Source organism: Podarcis pityusensis, assembly GCF_964106645.2.
Source record: "Podarcis pityusensis genome assembly, chromosome: 11".
NCBI lineage: Eukaryota > Metazoa > Chordata > Lepidosauria > Squamata > Lacertidae > Podarcis > Podarcis pityusensis.
The window spans coordinates 30,999,606-31,019,283 of record NC_138036.1 but is presented as its reverse complement, the minus strand read 5'-3'; the positions used below and the strand labels follow the sequence as shown (position 1 = coordinate 31,019,283).

Below are 19,678 nucleotides of genomic sequence, written 5' to 3'. Positions count from 1 at the left end.
CTTCAGGACATACCAGGTGGGGGGATTTATTACGTTTTTATGAATATTGAGCTTTAAAAAAATTATTTCAAGGGCAAATTCATGACTCAAATCCAATCCAAATATTTGTTAATATGATAAAAATGGAGGTGGGAGGGAGCCATCAGTAAGTTTAATTCTCATCAATTTCAGTACAAAGAGGAGGAGGAGGAGGAAACCAGTATATCTGGATATCCTGAAGGAACTTTGCTTTTTAGTTTCGGTCCCACCAATTAATCAGAGGCAAATTCTAATCTGTGATTAAAGCTTTAGTTGATTAATGTACCAGTTAAATAGATTAAAGGTTGCAGCACCAATCATATTACCAAAGCAGAGGGGAAATGAATGTCCCTTTGTTTGCTTTTGGCTTGCTTCTCAAGCAGCTTACAGATCACAACTGAACTGTTCTCAAGTAACTAGTATGAGGCTTGCAACCTTACAGGAGTTCCTTTAAATGTAATTGATTGTGTTTGCAATTAGCATTTTTTCATGAAGTCGGATGCTGGTATTCATGTGAGAAGGGGGCATGGTCTGCCCCTCATTTGAAAAAGGGTTCGTACTCCACTTCATGGCATTCCTAACCCAAAATCATCCACCCCTTCGAAGAGGTACACGTATTTTGTGCAGTTGGTGTAGCCTAATCTTGCGTTGTCTCTCTTCTTAACTGTTTCTTCCTCCTTCACTATCAAAGTCTGTCTGTTTGTTTGTTTGTTTGTTTATTTATTTATTTATTTATTTATTATTGATTTTATTGTTGAACTAGCACCAGTTCGGGACACAGGTGGTGCTGTGGGTTAAACCACAGAGCCTAGGACTTGCTGATCAGAAGGTCGGCGGTTCGAATCCCTGCGACGGGGTGAGCTCCTGTTGCTCAGTCCCTGCTCCTGCCAACCTTGCAGTTTGAAAGCACATCAAAGTGCAAGTAGATAAATAGGTACTGCTTCAGTGGGAAGGTAAACGGCGTTTCCGTGCGCTGCTCTGGTTCGCCAGAAGCGGCTTAGTCATGCTAGCCACATGACCCGGAAGCTGTATGCCGGCTCCCTCGGCCAATAAAGCGAGATGAGCGCCACAACCCCAGAGTCGGCCACGACTGGACCTAACGGTCAGGGGTCCCTTTACCTTTACCTTTAGCACCAGTTCAACATGGGCAAGTTACCAATTTTTTTAGTTGAACCCCGGTCGCACTATTTTGTTACTGATACCAAAATATTCTATTTCCTACATATCAAGCCGTGAAATTATTATTGCATGCTGAGTAAAACATGTGATCTCCAAGAAAGTGAAATTACCTGACTAATGTCACTTGTCCAGGCTGCTTTTTCCTGCCGTGAAGGGGCTAACAGGACAATGGTAAAAGGAGGAGCATCTGCTGGTTCAACCACAATCTTAAAGTCAAGATGTCCAAATACTTGCCCAGAACCTTTCGCTTCACAAAGGGAGCAAAGAACAAAGCAATTACAGATGGAAATCTGAGGCGCATAAAAACTCAAGGCACAACACAGATAAATTTGTCCTGCATGCAACATCTGTTTGTGTATAGTGTGGCAAGACTCCAAAGAGTGATTTAGGCCCCTGCCAGGGCTATTCATTAGCACAGTTACTTTCTCTACTTTGAACACTGGATTCCCAGGGAATACCACAAACTATTTATGATGTTTATGATTTCAGAAACAGCTTGCCATACAGCATGGGAAGCTGCTGATTGAGAAAAATAAGTTTAAAATGTTCTTCAGCTTATGAAACTAGGGCTTCAAATTCTGGTCCACATGTCCCTCAATATGAAGTTCTATAGGGATCTAACACGAGCACAGAACTCCATGCAAATATACCCCATTTTTGTTTAACAAAGTTTCATGGATGCATCCCCACTACCCATAGAGAATTCTACCTTCCACTGAAATGACTGGGAAAACCTACAGCAATGGAAAGCTTGGAGCCCCAGTTTGTGCCCCAGGGACCAAGCAGTTTGCTCTTAATTAGGAAGCCACCAAAACCTCATATGGTTTCTTGTTTAGCAACTTGCACCAAGCAGCTGGAGAGAGGAGATACTATTGCTGTGGAAACACAGCCAGATGGGTGGGGTATAAATATATATATATATATATATATATATATATATATATATATATATAATAATACTGCTGCACCCCTTCCTGCTCTCCAGTCAATTGGCACTGGCAATCAAACCCCTCTCAGCCTGCCAAACAGCTGCTGAGTATAGCACAGTTATGACCATCCCAGTCTGCCTTCCTCTGGTGGACTGAGGGAAGTGATTTTGGTGGAAGCAGCAGTAGAGGTTGACCAATTTATGAGAGGCAGGAAAGGCTTGTGGTATGTAGATTTCAATCCTGTGTTTTCTTGGGAGCTGCGACAGACACATTATCTGGGGACTGTATTCATTATATATTGTACAGAAAAATACACTAATGTTTGTGTAAACATTATAATTATATTAAACAGTTTGATATAACTTACAGTCATCATCATTCGTATCAGCCTCCTCAATTAGTGTGCATTCTATTAACGAGAGAACACCTCCTGCCTAGGGATATAAATAATACCTTTTTCAGGAATCTATTTTATCCTCTCTCCCCCACTTAAAATTATGCAAAATTATGCAATTTTAATGTTACACAGTCTCCTAGAAAGGATTGTTCCAATAGCTGAACACACTTGCAAAAATCAAGAACATTATTAATTCCAAAAAAAATGAAGATAAATTTAAGCTGCATGTGTTCCTTTTTCCAATTAAAATAATTCTACAGTGTATTAACCGACAGCAAATAAAATCAATTTTACTGATAGGATTAATGGCATGGCACACTCATTCATACCAGCCTAGCAACTCCATGGGAGAAATATGTGAATATAATAAATAAGGTATCCAAATCCCAAACAGAAAAACAGATTAATGCAGACCTATTTTTTTCAGATTTGAATACATTACGGTTTCAATCCATGTAGGGGAATAATTCAAGAAAAGTATTTCACTGTAAAGTTATACTGGAAGGCTATATCATTGGAAATGGCATTATATATATAGAGGGCCAGTCCAACCTTGAGCCACGTTAAGCCATGCGACCAGCTGGTTGATGAAGGCGTGCAATGGATGGTGTGTCCCTTGCAATAAAATTGTTCCTGTAACATTTCCGTGACCAGATTTCAATTTCAATTACAATTAGTTTAGAAAAGCTAACACTCTGTTCAAATTATAAGTTTTCCCATACTGAGATACCGTTTCCAGGCAATTCTTGTGCATTGCCTCAGTGGCTCAATTTACTGAAATACATAAAATCCTTCATGTCCTAAATTAAACTACCATGCAGTAATGAAATGTAACATGTAGTGAGAAACACCAGAATTCGGAACTTTATGCTCTACATTCCACCATGCTAAATGTAAATGATGTAGCTATGAAAACACTGTACCTTAAGTAGATGCAGCTTTCCTCCAGAGCTCCTTGTACAAATTAAAAAGTGTTTTGTAAATAAAAAACATTGTCTTTCTCCTTCTTTTTTCAAAGACAATGATCCCAGGCGAACTTTACTAAGTTTCCCCCTCTCAACGGAAGGTACTTGAATAAGAGTACCTAGTGATTACAAAAGCAAATGGTACATTGTAAATATAAGATTAATAAGTGGAATCCTTCACATTCTATACCTCATTATCTATTTGATATTATGTATATCTCTCTTAGCACACCATGTGGGGCAAGTAGAGATGACCATCCTAATTACACTGGTTTCACTAAAGTAGGAGTAGCCAGTGTGGTGTTTTCTAGATGTTGTGGCCAGCTCCCATCTTTGTCCAGGCAGCATGGCCAGGAGTCAGGGATGATAGGAGCTGTGGTGCAACAAACACTACAATGGGTTACCCTGCAGGAAAATGTTTGACTGTAATCCTGTGCATAGGCTGTTTAAGGCCAATGCACAGGACTGAAGTCAATGGAAGTTAAGCAACCTAACTGTAGAGGGCTACAGCATTTCAATTACACAAAAAGAATATCAATTGTAAGACAAAATTCAGCAAACAATAAAAAAAATTACTTCATTCATATTTCTTAATCACCCAATAACTAGACTCTCTGGGCAACAGCAAAAATCAATTTGCCTTTGCTATTCAAAATTACCAGTACTTATTTTCTCTCAGGATAACAAAGTAATGTAATTCCAACCACTGATCTTAAAGCAACCACCGGTGGGACTGTTTACTAAAAGTTTGTTTTATACATCTCTAAAACTTTTCCAGAAGAACAGAAACATTAAAATAATAATAAAATAATAAAATAAACTAATGACAAAACATTGATAATAGAAGTTCCTTCCATTACATGTCAGACAGATGCCGTCTCAACTGGTTTTTTTTTTGTTTGTTTTTGATACCTACTGAAGTCCATTTTTCAACATGTCTTGTAAATGGATTTATTTTTTTTATCTCATTCTGTGGACTTGTCCTCACCAGAGGTTACTGTGTGTTTGCAGCTGTTAACCTTCTCCTTTTTATTTGTGTAGTCCATATGACATTACTCTCAGACAACACCAGTCTTTATGCTTTTCCCCTGTAGATTTGGATTTTCCCGATAACAGGGATCATCTGATAAATTGGGGGAAATTGCGGTCCAAATTGCTCCACAGATGGTTGCAGACTATTTGCTGCTCTCCTTTCTGTGTTCACTACTTCCTCAATGCTTTAATGCTGTGATCTTAACTATTTCTGGTGCACTCCTGAACAAATGATTTTCCCCTTTATTTTGATCTCTCAGATTTGCCCAGAACCAGAAAACAATACAAGCAAACCACATTGAACAGAAATCTGAAAAGTGTGTGCTGAGAATTTACAATTGCTTTCCCTTCCTTTCCATCCTGCAAGTAAAGGTGCATCAGGAGCGTGGCAATGTTTGGCACAGTAGCATCAAAAAATTTGCTGGCAGATACATACTAATGTTTAATTGTTTTTAAATCATTGCTTTTTTAAATATAAGTTTTCAGCAGGGTGGAGTGTGGTATAGTTCCTAGTAAATATGCAACACAGATCTTTTGGCATCCAAGTTATTCTCCCCATTTTTATGCACAGAAGTGGCATTTAAATCTTACTTCAATACTGGTGAAGGAGCAGCTTTCTATGCCACACCTGAGGTCAGCAAGCTAGATTTAGGGGGTTATGCTCCTCCCTGCATTCCCACATTTGTTTAATGGTAGGACTGGGGCCTGAACAGATTCTTTGTTTCTTTTTCTTTTTTACTATAGCTATTGGAATAAAAATAATTTAACCATAATGTCTTCAAGTAGAGGGATAAAATACAAAGAAGAGTGACAGTTTGATTATATAATGGGATAAGTAGGTTTGTCATGGAGCAGCCATTCTGTCAAAACAGGTACATTCTGAAAAGCTGAAAAGGCTTATGGTGGGGTAGGACCACTGCAGCATCATTCTGTTGAAAACTGCTGATCGGGGACTGATGCTTTTCTGGTTGGGTCTTAAAAGCTCTTCCATTTTAAAGGAGCCATTTGATGAAATATCAGCCACTGTAATAGCTGAAAGGCAGCTTAGCCTGCATGACAGCAGCAATTATATTTCAATACTGAGACACAGAAAAAAACAACAACAGTGGGATGAGAAACCTTACTTCCATTGCCCAGAACCCTGAAAATATGTGCCCAAGATGTGTTATTTTAGTTCAAATGGATAATAACGGCCACCAAACAGTCTCCACATTGTACCAGAACAATTTTTTACTCATTTATGGCACTGATATATAGGTATAGGCCTAGCAAATTGCTTAGGATCTTCTTATGAGACCCTGCAGTTGTTACGATTGCCACTTGGGGCCCAGATTTCTCCTGGGTCACTCCTACTAGTCAAAGGGGGTGGAGACTTTCTGATCCTGCCCTTTCTCTTACAGTGCTTGTGCCCTATGCAAATCTTCTCCATAATATTGGGAGTGTCTCTAAAACATGGTGGGAGGAAGTGGTGCCCAACTAGCAAAGGTTGCCTCCCCTCCAAAGAATTTTATCCATGATGTGTAATTTGTATTACTGTTTTTAATTTACAAGCCAACTGGAAATATATATATATTTAATTTGCAAAGGTACGATAACGATCTTCCAAACAAAGAATTAAAATCCCCCCACAAAGGACTTAAAAATGTGAAAAGACCTTAAATTCCCACAGCAGAATGGAAGTTTAAACCAAGGCCCATCTAATCTTAGGCTCAAAACTATATAAAGGTAAAGGTAAAGGACCCATGGACGGTTAAGTCCAGTCAAAGGCGACTATGGGGTTGCGGCGCTCATCTCGCTTTCAGGCCAAGGGAGCCGGGGTTTGTCCACAGACAGCTTTCTGGGTCATGTGGCCAGCTTCTGGCGCAATGGAACACAGTGACAGATACCAGAGCGCATGGAAACACCATTCACCTTTCCGCTGCAGCGGTACCTATTTATCTACTTGCACTAGCGTACTTTCGAACTGCTAGGTAGGCAGGAGTTGGGACAGAGCAATCGGAGTTCACTCCGTCATGGGGATTCGAACTGCTGACCTTCCGATCGGCAAGCCCAAGAGGCTTAGTGGTTTAGACCACAGCACCACCCGCGACCCTAAACTATATCCATTAACTCAGAGATGAACCTGCACAAGCATGTTTTTAAACGTATTTTTTGGAAAGTTCATTCATACCCCTTGCATCCAAATTGTCTTAACTCAGGAGGGAAAACAGCTTTCTCTAGTATTGGGACTCAGAGCTTGAAATAAATCAAAACAAGTTTTGAACAAAGAGTACTGTAACAGGTGATTTTTCTAAAGTAGCTGTTAAGTGATTTTTCTCACTTTTTTAAATAACATTGTCCAGAGCCCTGAAAATATGTGCCTTTGAGAATGCAATATTTCATTTTATAATAATAAAAAGGTACTATTAAAAATGTTGTTATACTATAGTTTATTAATTCACAGATTTTTAGGTAGACACACAATGCAGAATCAGACATTACTGAGTGCCTAAAGATGATGGATATTGCAAAAAGCACTTCCCAATGCAGGGCTCCAAGTGACCCACAACCAATGGATTCATCCTATGTGCATCAGCCCCTATGCATGCAAAATTTATATGCCAATGCTGTTTCTTTCTAAGCCAAGGGTCACTGGCTCACAAAGGCTAAACACACAGGCTAACTCAATCAAATAAGAATGCTTTAAGCATGACACCAGGTCACATGAGACGCTGTAAAGGTGAATGTGGTTTTTTTAACGTGCCTAGAAGTTATTTTAAATCAAAATGTAAACCAAATGAATGCAGTGAAACTTGCTTCCAAGTAAATATGCTTAAGACTACTTCACACACACACATGAGCAGAAAGGACTTCTAATTCCATCTTCCACTCCTCCTCTTAGCAGTATTCCATACACCCTCAAGATCTGTTTTAGGGGTTGCAGGAAGGTTGAGGAGGGGATGTCCCAGTGCATCAGCAGAAGTTCACTCATGCAATGTTGGATTCTGCACAATTTTGGCACAGATATGAGCAGTTAGTCAGTGATAATATTTTAATACACAGAAGTATAGGTGAATGGTATACTACATAGAGAATTTACAGCATAGAGAATTTACACACAACATAATAATTCCATTTTTGTTTTTAAACTCTACTTACAACATGGAGTTAGTCATACAAGGAAATTCACACAAGGAAAGTAAAACTTTCTGGTCTTATACATTTCAAGTATAATTTTACCAATACATTCAAAAATACACTGCTTAGCTTCAGCAAAGTTGTGTGTTACCATGAAAGTGAGAAGTTATAAGACCAGCAATGCAATGTCTAACAAGAAATATTTAAATTTATATAGTTGTACATTTTGCAGAACAATCTGTTTCTCAGACTGAATGTACAGACCTATACTTATCTATTCTTTCTGTAAATTGCTTTGAGGTTTTATGACAATCAAGCGGTAATAAATCTTGTGAAATAAGTAAGATAAATACAGTGGTACCTCAGTTTAAGAACAGACCTGTTTATGAACTATTTGGTTTACGAACTCCGCAAAACCGGAAGTAGTGTCCCAGTTTGCAAACTCGGTCTAAGAACAGAAGCTGAATGGTGGAAAGGCACCGGCAGCGGGAGGCTTCATTAGGGAAAGCGCACCTCGGTTTAAGAACGGTCTCGGTTTAAGAACGGACTTCTGGAACGGATTAAGTTCGTAAACCGAGGTACCACTGTACGCTGAAGAAAGTCCCATTGATTTTAAGGAGGCTTTCTCCCTGGTACCTGTGTGTAGAATTGCAGTATAAGTGATCCAAAGGACCATCGAAAAGGGGTTGAGTTAGTGCCAGGTACACTGACTGTTGGTGCCAGTGCCAAGTCTTACACCTGTCACTTCCACAGCCATTTTAAATCCAGATCATTGGCAGATAATGCCCTACTGATCAGAGGAAAACCTTTGACAGCTGAGACAGCTTTAAATTCCTAGGAGACCAGATGAGGTCTCTATTGTTTGTTTTTGTATCAGCTGTTCAGAGAGCTAAAAAGAGCACTTAAAATGCATAAGCATCAACTTGTAGATGTGTGGAATTCTTCCAGCCATCAATAATATTTATAACAAGATCAAGGATTTGCCATTTCTTTGTCATGTGTTGCTTTTTCAATATGATTTCCACAAGATGAGGATTTCAATCTGTGGCACTTTCAAAACTTCTGAAGCAGAGAATTGTTTTCAATCAGAACAGTGTGAAATTTTAAGATAAACACTGCCTGTCCTCTTTTTGAAAACAAGACCAAAAAAATGCAAGCTTCATCAAGTATATGACGCTTGCTCAGTGTGGTTGTTGGAAAACAGAGCTGAGCAAGTGGCTACAGACTTTCCTAATGGTGTTTTCCTACTGGTGTCAGTAGCTTCATTTCTCATTTTCTTTTTGGAAACTTTCATGGATCATAAACTGGGCCCACAACAAAACAGCCAACCAGCTTTGCTCTTTTCTAATATACTTTGTTCCATCCCCCATCCAACAGTCACTCAGCATTTAATCCCTACTCATCATGTTCAACTTCACTGGGCTGTCTTGAGGTTCCTCTTCCATCAAGTTGTTCTGGAAGGATTTGGTTTGTACTTCTGAAAACCTTTGGGTTCCCCCGGAACCTGCTGTTGAAATTTTGGCTACAGAAGAAGAAGTGGTACTTGGGCAACTGAGGTTGATAAAAGTGTGTATTAGATAGAGGTAAGGAAACTATGTCCCTCCAAGGGGAAATTAGATTCAGTTCACATGAATTCTCATGAGAATTTTTTAATCCATAACTGTGCAGAGCTGAATTTTAGACTGGTGAAAATGAGAAACTAAGAGAACATAAATTGAATCCTTCCATCCCTATAACTGACACTGGGCCATGCTGGCTGCGGCTGATGGAACTGGAATCCAATAAATCTGGAAGGTGCCTGATGTACATTGTATTATATTCTGCTGTTTACACAAAGACTCACTACAAGCTGAGTGGGATGGGAGAATGAACTTTATTCTGCACAGAGTAACAAGCTTCTCCAGCCAGGCCACAACTCTAACTCTCCAGGAGCTGGCCTCCTGGGTCACAGCTACTTTTCTTAAAGGGGGCTCGTGCCAGATATTTAGTTGATAATGGATACCCTACATATATGACTACGTTAACCTTCACTGCACATAGTTGTGTACCATAAATTCTGAGCTTCCACAAAAAGCCACAGCAGAGGTCTTCCAGAAGACATGCATGCCCCTGGGCATTTCAGGTATACCAGATAATGTAATACTCTCATAACTTTTCTCCTACTCTGGCTCTGGCACTGAAAAGACAATCTGAAGGGAATTTTTTTTATCAGACTGTATCATTTTGAGCTGTTCCTGAAGCACAGATGAAAAACGGAAACAAAAGACAGCTGTTTTCATTCCTCACAATCTCTCCACCATTTGACAAAGCTTCAAGTACTCCAAGTTTCTCTTGTGCTTTTGCCCGAATGTTGGCATCATCTGGGACTGCAACATCTATTGGCCAGACAGACCTATTTTCCATGTTGCTGTAGATAATTTCTGGTCCACTGAAGACGATAGTCCGGTTATTGTGTATGTTACTTTCCCACGGGTGCTTTACTATTATTGTGCTGCTGTTTTTCATGACCCCTGGAAAAAAAACAGCATAGAGGTGGGGCTCAGCAGCAGCCCAAAACTGTGGGGTTAATATTCATGAATTGTATCTGGACAATCGCACACTTATGGTGCCAGCTATATATTGCACCCTTATTTTTCCCAATGATGCCAACATTAACTCTTGTTTTCAGATATGCTCTCTTAATACTGTAGAAATGCATGCTAAAGAAAATGGTCTTACCTTGTCGTATAAAAGTTTGGCTGGTGTCCAATAATATATCACAACCCTCTACTATCATTCTTTCTATTGCCAGATTTTTCCGTATGTTTTCTGTGTCACTCACTTCATCATGCATCACTCTGTTGCAAAGAGAAAAGGGAATGTTCAGCTTCAAGAAATGACATGCATGCATAAAGCAAATATAGCTTTCCCATATCTTATTACCTTCATCATGAGCAACTCTCTGCCAAGTCCCACCCCGTGAGGCTAGCTGGGTGATGGCTAGAAAGTCTTTTTAGCATTGGAACTTGCATATGAAATGCTTTCTCTGAAGAAGCTTGCCTAGTGTCCTTTTAGGTAAAGGTAAAGGGAACCCTGACCATTAGGTCCAGTCGTGGCCGACTCTGGGGTTGTGGCGTTCATCTCGCTTTATTAGCCGAGGGAGCCAGCGTACAGCTTCCAGGTCATGTGGCCAGCATGACTCAGCCGCTTCTGGAGAACCAGAACGGAAACGCCATTTACCTTCCCGCCAGAGTGGTACCTGTTTATCTACTTGCACTTTGACGTGCTTTCGAACTGCTAGGTTGGCATGAGCAGGGACCGAGCAACGGGAGCTCACCGCGTCACAGGGATTTGAACCGCCAACCTTCTGATCAGCAAGTCCTAGGCTCTGTGGTTTAACCCACAGCGCCACCCGCGTCCTAGTGTCCTTTTAGCACCACTCAAAGGCTTTTAAAATATAAATTTCCTTTGTACTGCAGCATGTTGTACACCGTTTTTCCAGGTTGGCATGTTTGGTTATATTCCTGTGTTTTAGGTGGATTTATTCTTGAATTACTTATTATTATAGCATTATTCTCTTAGGCAATGCTCTGTTTCCACCACTGGAGGTAATATGCTTCTGAATGTCAGTTGCTGGGAATCACAAGTGGGGAGACTCAGACTATTTAAATTCGGCTCAAGACCAAAATAAAATAAAATAAAATAAACCCCTATCAGTAATTTAGGCGCAACTATGCTTACACAATGCAATGCTGGCCTTTGAGTGGTCTCTTAAAAGTTAAATTCAGCTCTCTGGAGACACTGCATGTTTATTTTTGCTGTGCCCAAAGATACCATAATTCAATCTTTTGAAGATAACACATTGATTTTGTAATCCACAGTTTCCGTTTTAGCCTCATATTCGTAGAACAAAAGGAGTCTCACCTTGAAAGCTCTTCTAGCTTAGATTTAGCAAATTCAAGGCTTTTTCTTTCTACGTGCTCATGCGGTGTGTGAGCCAGAAGTTCATGGAGGGTTATTATATATCTAGGAATCTAAAGATGGGTGAAAGGGGTTATCAGCAAGTTTATATTTAAAAGCACACTTGGTCTTGAAATAATAAAAAAATGAACATTTAAAAAGAAAATTGTTTTTTAATTCTTTGCATTTATTTTCTTCTATCAGCATAAACTCACTCAACTAAAATATTTTCTACATTAAGAAGAAATCTTCAGGATAAATAAGTAACTTGAAAAACTATCAGTAGCCCCAATTCAGTGGCAGAGATTCTGTCTTCCAGATGTGCAGTGAATGCAGATGCACCCCAGTCTACACCATACTGTTCATCTAGGCCTCTTTAACTGCCAGGAGGTGAATGTGGATGCATAGTCCCATCTAGACCCATTAGTTTTTACATAGAATTAGTTGCCTGGATGTCAAGCCGAATAGAGGCCTTCCTTTCCAGTTGTTCAACTAGTCTTAAATGTGTTTAACATGCAAAACAGATATGTCTATCATGAAGCCCATCAATCTCAGGCTACCAGAATACTTTATCCCATGATAAAATGAGAATCCTGGAGTGGGTTTGTATAAGGCTGGCAAATAATGGCTGCATTTGGATTTAATGCTGAAAATTAAATCATGAAAACACGCCTCAGTGCACCTTGGGCTTGTACACTCTTTCCCTGCCCTCCTCATGAGGAAGAGACTGGAAGCTTTCACTTTAATTTCAGACTAACTGAAGTGCATCATATTTTCTGGACCTTAATCTGTGGTTAATCTGAACTATAATTTATGGAAACATGCCAGCTCCATAAGGTATTGCCTGAAGTTGTCTTGTTTCAGCAAAGAATAGTTAAGATTAACCACAGTTTGTCTGGATTTCAATGACACAAAAAACTGCAGTTAATTTGAAACAGAAATAAAAGCTTCCATCTCTTCCTTGAGGATACACTAGAGGAGGCGAGGGGCAGTAGGTAAGACTGAAGCTTAGTTGAGTTCATTCTTATACAGTGGAACCTCAGTGTCAAACGAAATCTGTTCCTGAAGACCGTTTGACCTCCAAAATGTTCGACAACCGAGGTGCAATAGGCAGTCGGCAATTTCAGTGGAGAAAACTGAGAGACTCGCCTCAGAAGCCGTTCAACTTCCGAGGTGTGTTTGAAAATGGAAGCTATTACTTGTGGGTTTTCGGCGTTCGAAAACCGAAACATTTGGCATCCAAGATGCTCGAAAACCTCCTGCCAGTTGGATCACTGCTGCGTTTCCGTGTGTGTGTGCAGCTACAAGATCAAGGTGCAAATGTAATAGCAGAGCTGATCCAGTGTGCCCACTGGTCCATTGGTACTGTGCCAACCTTGCCGCCGCCTCATTTCTCTCTATCTTGGTATGCCACTGACCGGAGGTGAGGTGAGCCCCACAGCTCTGCCCCACCATCTGCTACTGCTTAAAGCTGACTAGGTAGCATAGATACCTATATTCCTCCAAACTTAAAAGAAACACTTTAGTTCCCTGATTCTACACTTATTTCTGCAGGCTGCTTCTCTCAGGCTAATTCCCTGTTCCTCCAAGAAGAGCCTGTCTTTGCACTTTATTTTTCTTTAGGTTTACAACAGTGACTGAAGACTTGTGTTTGCTGCTGCTCTCTGCTGCCAGGGTTTATTGACAGAATGACACAGTGAGCATGGATTCAGAGGTCTTGATGCAAGTTTTACATAAGTGTGTGCATTTTTTTTTTTAAATGACTTGAATTTGCAGGAACTGCTTTTCTTCACTGTCAGCATTCAGACTGCATGTGCTATAATTAAGAGAATTTAATTTAATTTGATAGCAGAAAATTTCATTTACCACACAACCACTGGATATAGGAACAAATAATTAAAAACAAAAACAAAATGTCTTCAAAAATATATTGAACAACAAGTATTAAAAGCTCTTTCGAATTCTGACTGTAATATAAAAGGTTGTTATGCTCAAGACCCTTCCACCAGATAAAATATACAGCTATAGAGATGTTGTCTGCAGATGACTCAGCCTTGACAGCACACTCCAAGGAAGCTCTATAGAGACTCATCAACCATTTTGCCCAAGCCTGCATGGAGTTCAGCCTCACCATCAGCCTGACAAAGACCAACACTCTGGGTCAGGACATTGTCAGCACTCCACACATCAGAACTGGTGACCACAGACTTGAAATAATAGATGATTTTGTCTATCTGGGTTCCACCACAACAAGCAACCATTCCATCAAATCTGAGCTAGACAAGTGAATTGGCAAGGCAGACATGCCCAAAAGGTAAGGGAAAATGTGGTGCTAATGACCAATACCAAGATGGAGGTCTATCAGGCGTGTGTTGAGCACTCTACTTTATGGAAGTGAGTTGTAGGCAACTTACAACCACCAGGAGTGATGCCTCAATGCCTTTCCACATGTGCTGCGCCAGGACGATTTTGTGCATCACATGGCAGTATAGAGTCTCAAATAAAGATGTGCTTTCCCAAGTCCACATTCCCATCTTGCTCATAGTCCTGACTCAGCGACGTCTACACTGGCTTTGTCACATACACAGAATGGAAGATGGCAAGTTCCCCAAAAGCTTCAGGTACTAGGCCTGCTGGCACACCAACTCTTGTGTTACAAAAATGTCTGCAAATGTGACATAAAGGCTGGTAACCTTAACCCCACCATATGGTTATAACCCTTGCAGACGATCACAGTACCTGTAGACAAGACAGTCAGGTTGTCCACAGCAGTAACCAGAGGAGGAATGACTGCTGGGAGGAGCGCAGAGAAAAGAAACGCCATGGTGCACCTGTAGCAGCAAAACAGGACACCTTCTGTACTGGCTCACTTGCAACAAAACACGTCTCTTTTGTATCAGCCTCTACAGCCACGGCAGGTGCTGTAACTCTCCAGTGGTTTTACTTTACCCCCAAAGGTGCACTCTTCCTTTGCCTCCCAAGACAGATGGATGCCAACAACAACCAACAACCAATCTGCTAGAGCAACAGCCATTAGTATTACTAACCAAATGATATAAGTTTATAACATGCACAAAACCACTGTAACAACAAAAATACCTGAAACATGGGGTAAGTAAGGAATGTCTCGAGCATTCTGCCCTCGCAGGCAGGGTTGGCTTCATACTGCTTCAAAAGTTTGTCAAAATCTCTGTTCTGCTTGCAGTTTGCAAGGACCTGTAGACTATACTGATGATTCCGAACAAATTCTTGATAAATATTCAGCATTGGCAGCAGGATATCAAATAAATCAGCTATACAGAACAAAGAGAAAAGTAAATTGTTGCTGCCATCCACATTTTTTCATAGGTCACATTTAGAAATAAAACAGAACATTAAGTGCAAATTATCTACATCCAGAATTGCAAAATCTGAAATCCTAACAAGGAATAGTGTTACCACCTTTCCTCTCTTGACAGAAGTTGTATACTTTAAACAGTGGAACTGATATGCAGAGACAATTTTTCAGTCGCTCTGCATAATGAAACATACTACACCTTCCTAAAATGGTTATATCTTCTGAAAAACACACTTGACATCTGCAAAAAGAGAGGATGAAATTGCTCCTAATATCCCCACATGGCCATGCAAAAATAATTATGGCCCTAGTGAAGAGCACTTACCTAAAATTAAAGTAGGCCAGTTTGCTATTCTTGCTTTTAATCCTTGATGAAATATTTCATGAAGAAACATTATAGTCTCACTGCGAAGAAATAAAAGTTGGAACAATAAACAAAAGTTGGACTCTGTCATTAGAAGATATTCTTTGAACATTACTGCATAAATAGCTATAGTTCAAAACATCTGGAAGAAGTGGGTTGTAATTTTTTTATCAAATAAACAAAAGTATGTTACTGACTAACTTTTGGACCTCATCTATGTAGCATGATTTATTTTTATTTTATTTTTGGGGGCGGGGAAAAATTTTTTTGCTTTCAAGAAGGCAAAAGATCTACACTTCTACCTGAATCTTTTTAAAAAGAAAAAAAGAAAAAAGCTGTGACTGAAATACTCTGAAGAAGAAAGTTGGGAAATTGCCAAAGCTGGATTTACTTCATTCCATCATAACGGAACAAGATTTACAAAATACATCAAATACTTGTTTTATCCAAGCCATGCTTATCTGCGAGTAAATCTCATTGAACTCAATTCTAAAGATGTACCCAATTGCACTGTGATTACATTCTACAGCACTGCTGCTTTATCTTTAATTTTATTGTATTTGTTTTATTTCACTTTACCCGTTTTTTAAACTGCCCTTTGTATACATTCATATTTGATGATGAAAGAGGTCTGGACATATTTTAATTAAGTAATTAAATAAATAAATATATAAACACATGGGGTACCTGTTGAGGAATACACTACTGACGTCATCATGGCTAATTGGTGGTTTCTTTGAACTTGCAGCCATTCTTAACGGCCTTAGAAAACAATTCACAAGGATGTAAAGCTGATGTACGTATTCAGATTCAGCCTCAACCATGTTGAAAACGATCTGATTTCTCTTTCGCATACTTTCTGCATGTGGAGAACAAATGTAATCCTGGACAATTGTCTTCCATTTTCTTCTACACAACCAACCTCGCATAAAACTCTGAACCTGGTAATTCAACAAAAGAAGAACACATTCTTAATGGCCTTTGAAGTGTGTGTGTGTGTGTGTGTGTGTGTGTGTGTGTAGCTTCTTCTTCTTCTTCTTGCACCTCTGCAATCTTCAGACATTGCTGTGAGCAGGGGAGTAAACTTTGTACACATGTACACCTTTGTAGATGGGGACGCGGGTGGTGCTATGGGTAAAACCTCAGCGCCTAGGACTTGCTGATTGCATGGTCGGCGGTTCGAATCCCCGCGACAGGGTGCGCTCCCGTCGCTCGGTCCCAGCGCCTGCCAACCTAGCAGTTCAAAAGCACCTCCGGGTGCAAGTAGATAAATAGGGACCGCTTACCAGCGGGAAGGTAAACGGCATTCCATGTGCTGCGCTGGCTCGCCAGATGCAGCTTGTCATGCTGGCCACGTGACCCGGAAGTGTCTGTGGACAGCGCTGGCTCCCGGCCTCTAGAGTGAGATGAGCGCACAACCGTAGAGTCTGGCAAGACTGGCCCGTACGGGCAGGGGTACCTTTACCTTTACACCTTTGTATGGAAAAAATGCTTATATGTAGATGGGTAGAACTCTCCATCAATGTAATTGTAGGCAGGTGGGTAAAGCAGTACCATTAGAGCCGTGAGAAGGCCATGCAGAAGGAGAAGCCTAGCAGCAATGCTCATCAGCTGCACATCCACAAATTCCCTGGTGCTGATGGGTTAATTATGCTATTCCCGCCCCGATGTACATCCGTTGGGAGGTGGGATCAGCCATTAATTAGCATGCAGAGCTTAGGCTCCAATGAGTACCGCCACCATTATCATGGGTGGGCAAGTGACTAGTAGCAGTAGGCACAGAAGCAGTGCTGTGAGAGCTTCCATATGTCCCAGTTCGCTGTATGCTGGTGCCAGGCATGGTTGCCTTACACCAAGTCAAACCAATAGTCCTTTTAGTTCAGTACTGCCTATGATAACTCATTCCAGCAGTTCAGACAGCAGTCCTTTCCTACTTGGACTGAACCTGGGAATTTTTTGCATATGCAAAGCATTTACTCTTCCACTGAGCTACAGTGTCAAATACAGAGCAATGCACACATATCTGTGGATTGGGCTGGATGAAGTAAAATCATAAGGAAAAGAAATCTTAATTAAAGTGGCTTGAAAACACAATGGTCAGTAAACCTTTTTCAAGCAGTTTATACTGGGTAACGTGATATGCACTTTACATACATCTACCCCAATTCACCATTATCTGCCTGCTCGACTAAATAGTATACTTCAGATATTAGGTGATCTTGCTGCAGTTTTAAAATTCAACACATACTGAGCTGAATGGAAGAGTTTTACACATAATAAATTATTTCTTCTAATTCAAAGAAAGGTATGGACAAATTATTTTATAAAGTCCCACTGAAACAGAAATTTACCTTTTTGATTTTCTTAATATCAGGATCTTCTTCTTCTTGGTTGCCTTGATAAGGTCGCATTCGTTCTTTCGTTTTGTTAAGAGCTACAATCTGTCAAAAGCAATAAAATAAGAAAAGCCCATAACTGTTAGGGTTTTCTACTCAGAATTCTCAGTTCCGGAATCTAACTTGAGACTTCAATACCCTTAATTTCCAGATCTTTGAGGCTTCTTAGACTTGCGTTACATAATCACCTACCTACTCTAGAGTAGGTGTACACAACCTGTGATCTACGAAGCCCCACATACCATAGCAGTCACCAGGACATCTGTGGTCTCTGACTGCCTGAGAGTGTAAAAACAAGACTTAGCACTTAGCAGGCCACAACAGGTGGCTAGTAGGATGCATTTTAGCTTGGTGGATAAGAACATGTAAATTCCTGCTTTAGGGAAATGAAATATAATGCCATGCTACACGACATTAAAAAAAAAATGGCAAAGACTAAAATAAAATTGCATTATTCTGTTGCAGTTTTTAAAGTCTGCATCATTAATGAAGATTACGGATGAAGTCAGGGAAATTATCAGGCAAGGAAATCTAAGTCTACATACTCAGTGGTGATCACTTCACAATTAACCTAAGGTTCAATTCATTCACATAATAATTTAAGAGGAGTTGTTGTTTTTTGAAAAAAAACCCATTGACTCAAAAGGGAAGTAGATTGCACTCCTAATATATAAATATATATAAAAGTTAGTGATAAAATGTAACCTGCGCATCATATCTGAACATACCTCTGATTTAAGCCTTTCAATTTCTGTGTCTTGGTCTTCAAGCTGATGTCGTAACTGATTGGCTGAAATCTTTTCTGTCTCTACAATCTGAACTAGATGAATATATTTTTGCATTAAAACTTCCCGCTCAATCAGGATATCTGAATAGCTGCAAAGAGGTAAAAAGGGGAGGGTTGATGTTTTATTTAGCAGAATGCCCATCACAATCTGCGTTAATTATGGTAGGTAGCACATTTAAGTTGAAGAAGAAAACAGTACTTCTGAAAATATTACATTAAACGGAGAGGAAAACAGACTACATCTCTCCTACTCTAGCATAGTGTCAAGATATATGCTTGGAGGAAATTGGTTATCTGTATCAGGCTCCCATCCCTAAACAAAATGACAGCAACTCGTGCTAAAAAGTAAGGGAAATATCTTTATTCAAGCTAGTAACAGACTCAGGAGCAAGGTCCAGAAGTCAAGATTCCTAGGCAAGAGGTTTATAACCAAATAGCAGCTACAGTGGTGTCCCAACAGTTGACACCCCCTCATGCCAAGCTTTTAAAAATGAGTTGGGGCAAGTTCACTCATGGGACTCTCTCATTCTAAGAGTTATGTATGTGTTGTCTGGGTGGGTGCAGCTGATCCCACCTATTAATTTAAATTAATAATAGATTGGTAACCTCTCTTTCCCTCCATAACCCCTAATTAAAAGACTGGCACAATATCAGTACATTCAATAATGAATGCCTGTGAAAGTGTGAGGTGACTCCCGCTTGCAGAAAAGAATGGGAAGGCTTTTAGCATGTGGGGCTCTAAAACACAACCAAGTTGTTAAGAACTGATGCAAGACATTGCTCTCGAGGTCTCCGGCTTTCTGGCAGAGACATTGCCCTTAAGGCACATAAGCAATTCAGTAGAATCAGTGCTGAAATCCTTTGCCTGGCTGTTGGACAAGGTGCACACAGAACACTGTAGGATGGAGCAATATCACCTTCTGCACAGAAACATTCTATTTCTGCATGGGTTATTTTCCAATCAACAGATTATTTCACTTCCTCACACTTTTGCCTGCTTGAGAGGAACAGCTCTGCTCCAGAAAAAGCAATATAAAGCAACGAATTAACAGCACAATCTTATACATGTCTACTCAGAAGTATGTCCTAAGGTCTGCTCAAGACTAGCCTAAACTGAGTATTCTAATTTTTTATCCCTTTTCTTGCTTGGCAATAATCATTTTTAAAACACTTTATAATATAGATTTGAGATCTTTAAAAGGTCGACTCATTCCTATC

The 19,678-nt window shown here is 40.0% G+C and overlaps 1 protein-coding gene across 3 annotated transcripts in view; it reads right to left on the bottom strand.

Moving 5' to 3' along the window:
* RASGRF2 (Ras protein specific guanine nucleotide releasing factor 2) overlaps positions 1 to 19,678 on the bottom strand; it is an 86,295-nt gene that overhangs the window by 34,821 nt on the left and 31,796 nt on the right. For all 3 annotated transcript variants that reach the window (XM_080972344.1, XM_080972342.1, XM_080972343.1), the window contains exons 3-12: positions 18,402 to 18,549; positions 17,629 to 17,718; positions 15,965 to 16,218; positions 15,239 to 15,318; positions 14,676 to 14,869; positions 11,541 to 11,650; positions 10,356 to 10,474; positions 3,447 to 3,607; positions 2,494 to 2,560; positions 1,308 to 1,444 (exon numbers count right to left, since the gene is read on the bottom strand). In XM_080972344.1, the coding sequence (XP_080828470.1) occupies positions 1,308 to 1,444; positions 2,494 to 2,560; positions 3,447 to 3,607; positions 10,356 to 10,474; positions 11,541 to 11,650; positions 14,676 to 14,869; positions 15,239 to 15,318; positions 15,965 to 16,218; positions 17,629 to 17,718; positions 18,402 to 18,515 (1,326 nt within the window). In that variant the 5' untranslated portion in view covers positions 18,516 to 18,549. The remainder of the gene's footprint in view (positions 1 to 1,307; positions 1,445 to 2,493; positions 2,561 to 3,446; positions 3,608 to 10,355; positions 10,475 to 11,540; positions 11,651 to 14,675; positions 14,870 to 15,238; positions 15,319 to 15,964; positions 16,219 to 17,628; positions 17,719 to 18,401; positions 18,550 to 19,678) is intronic.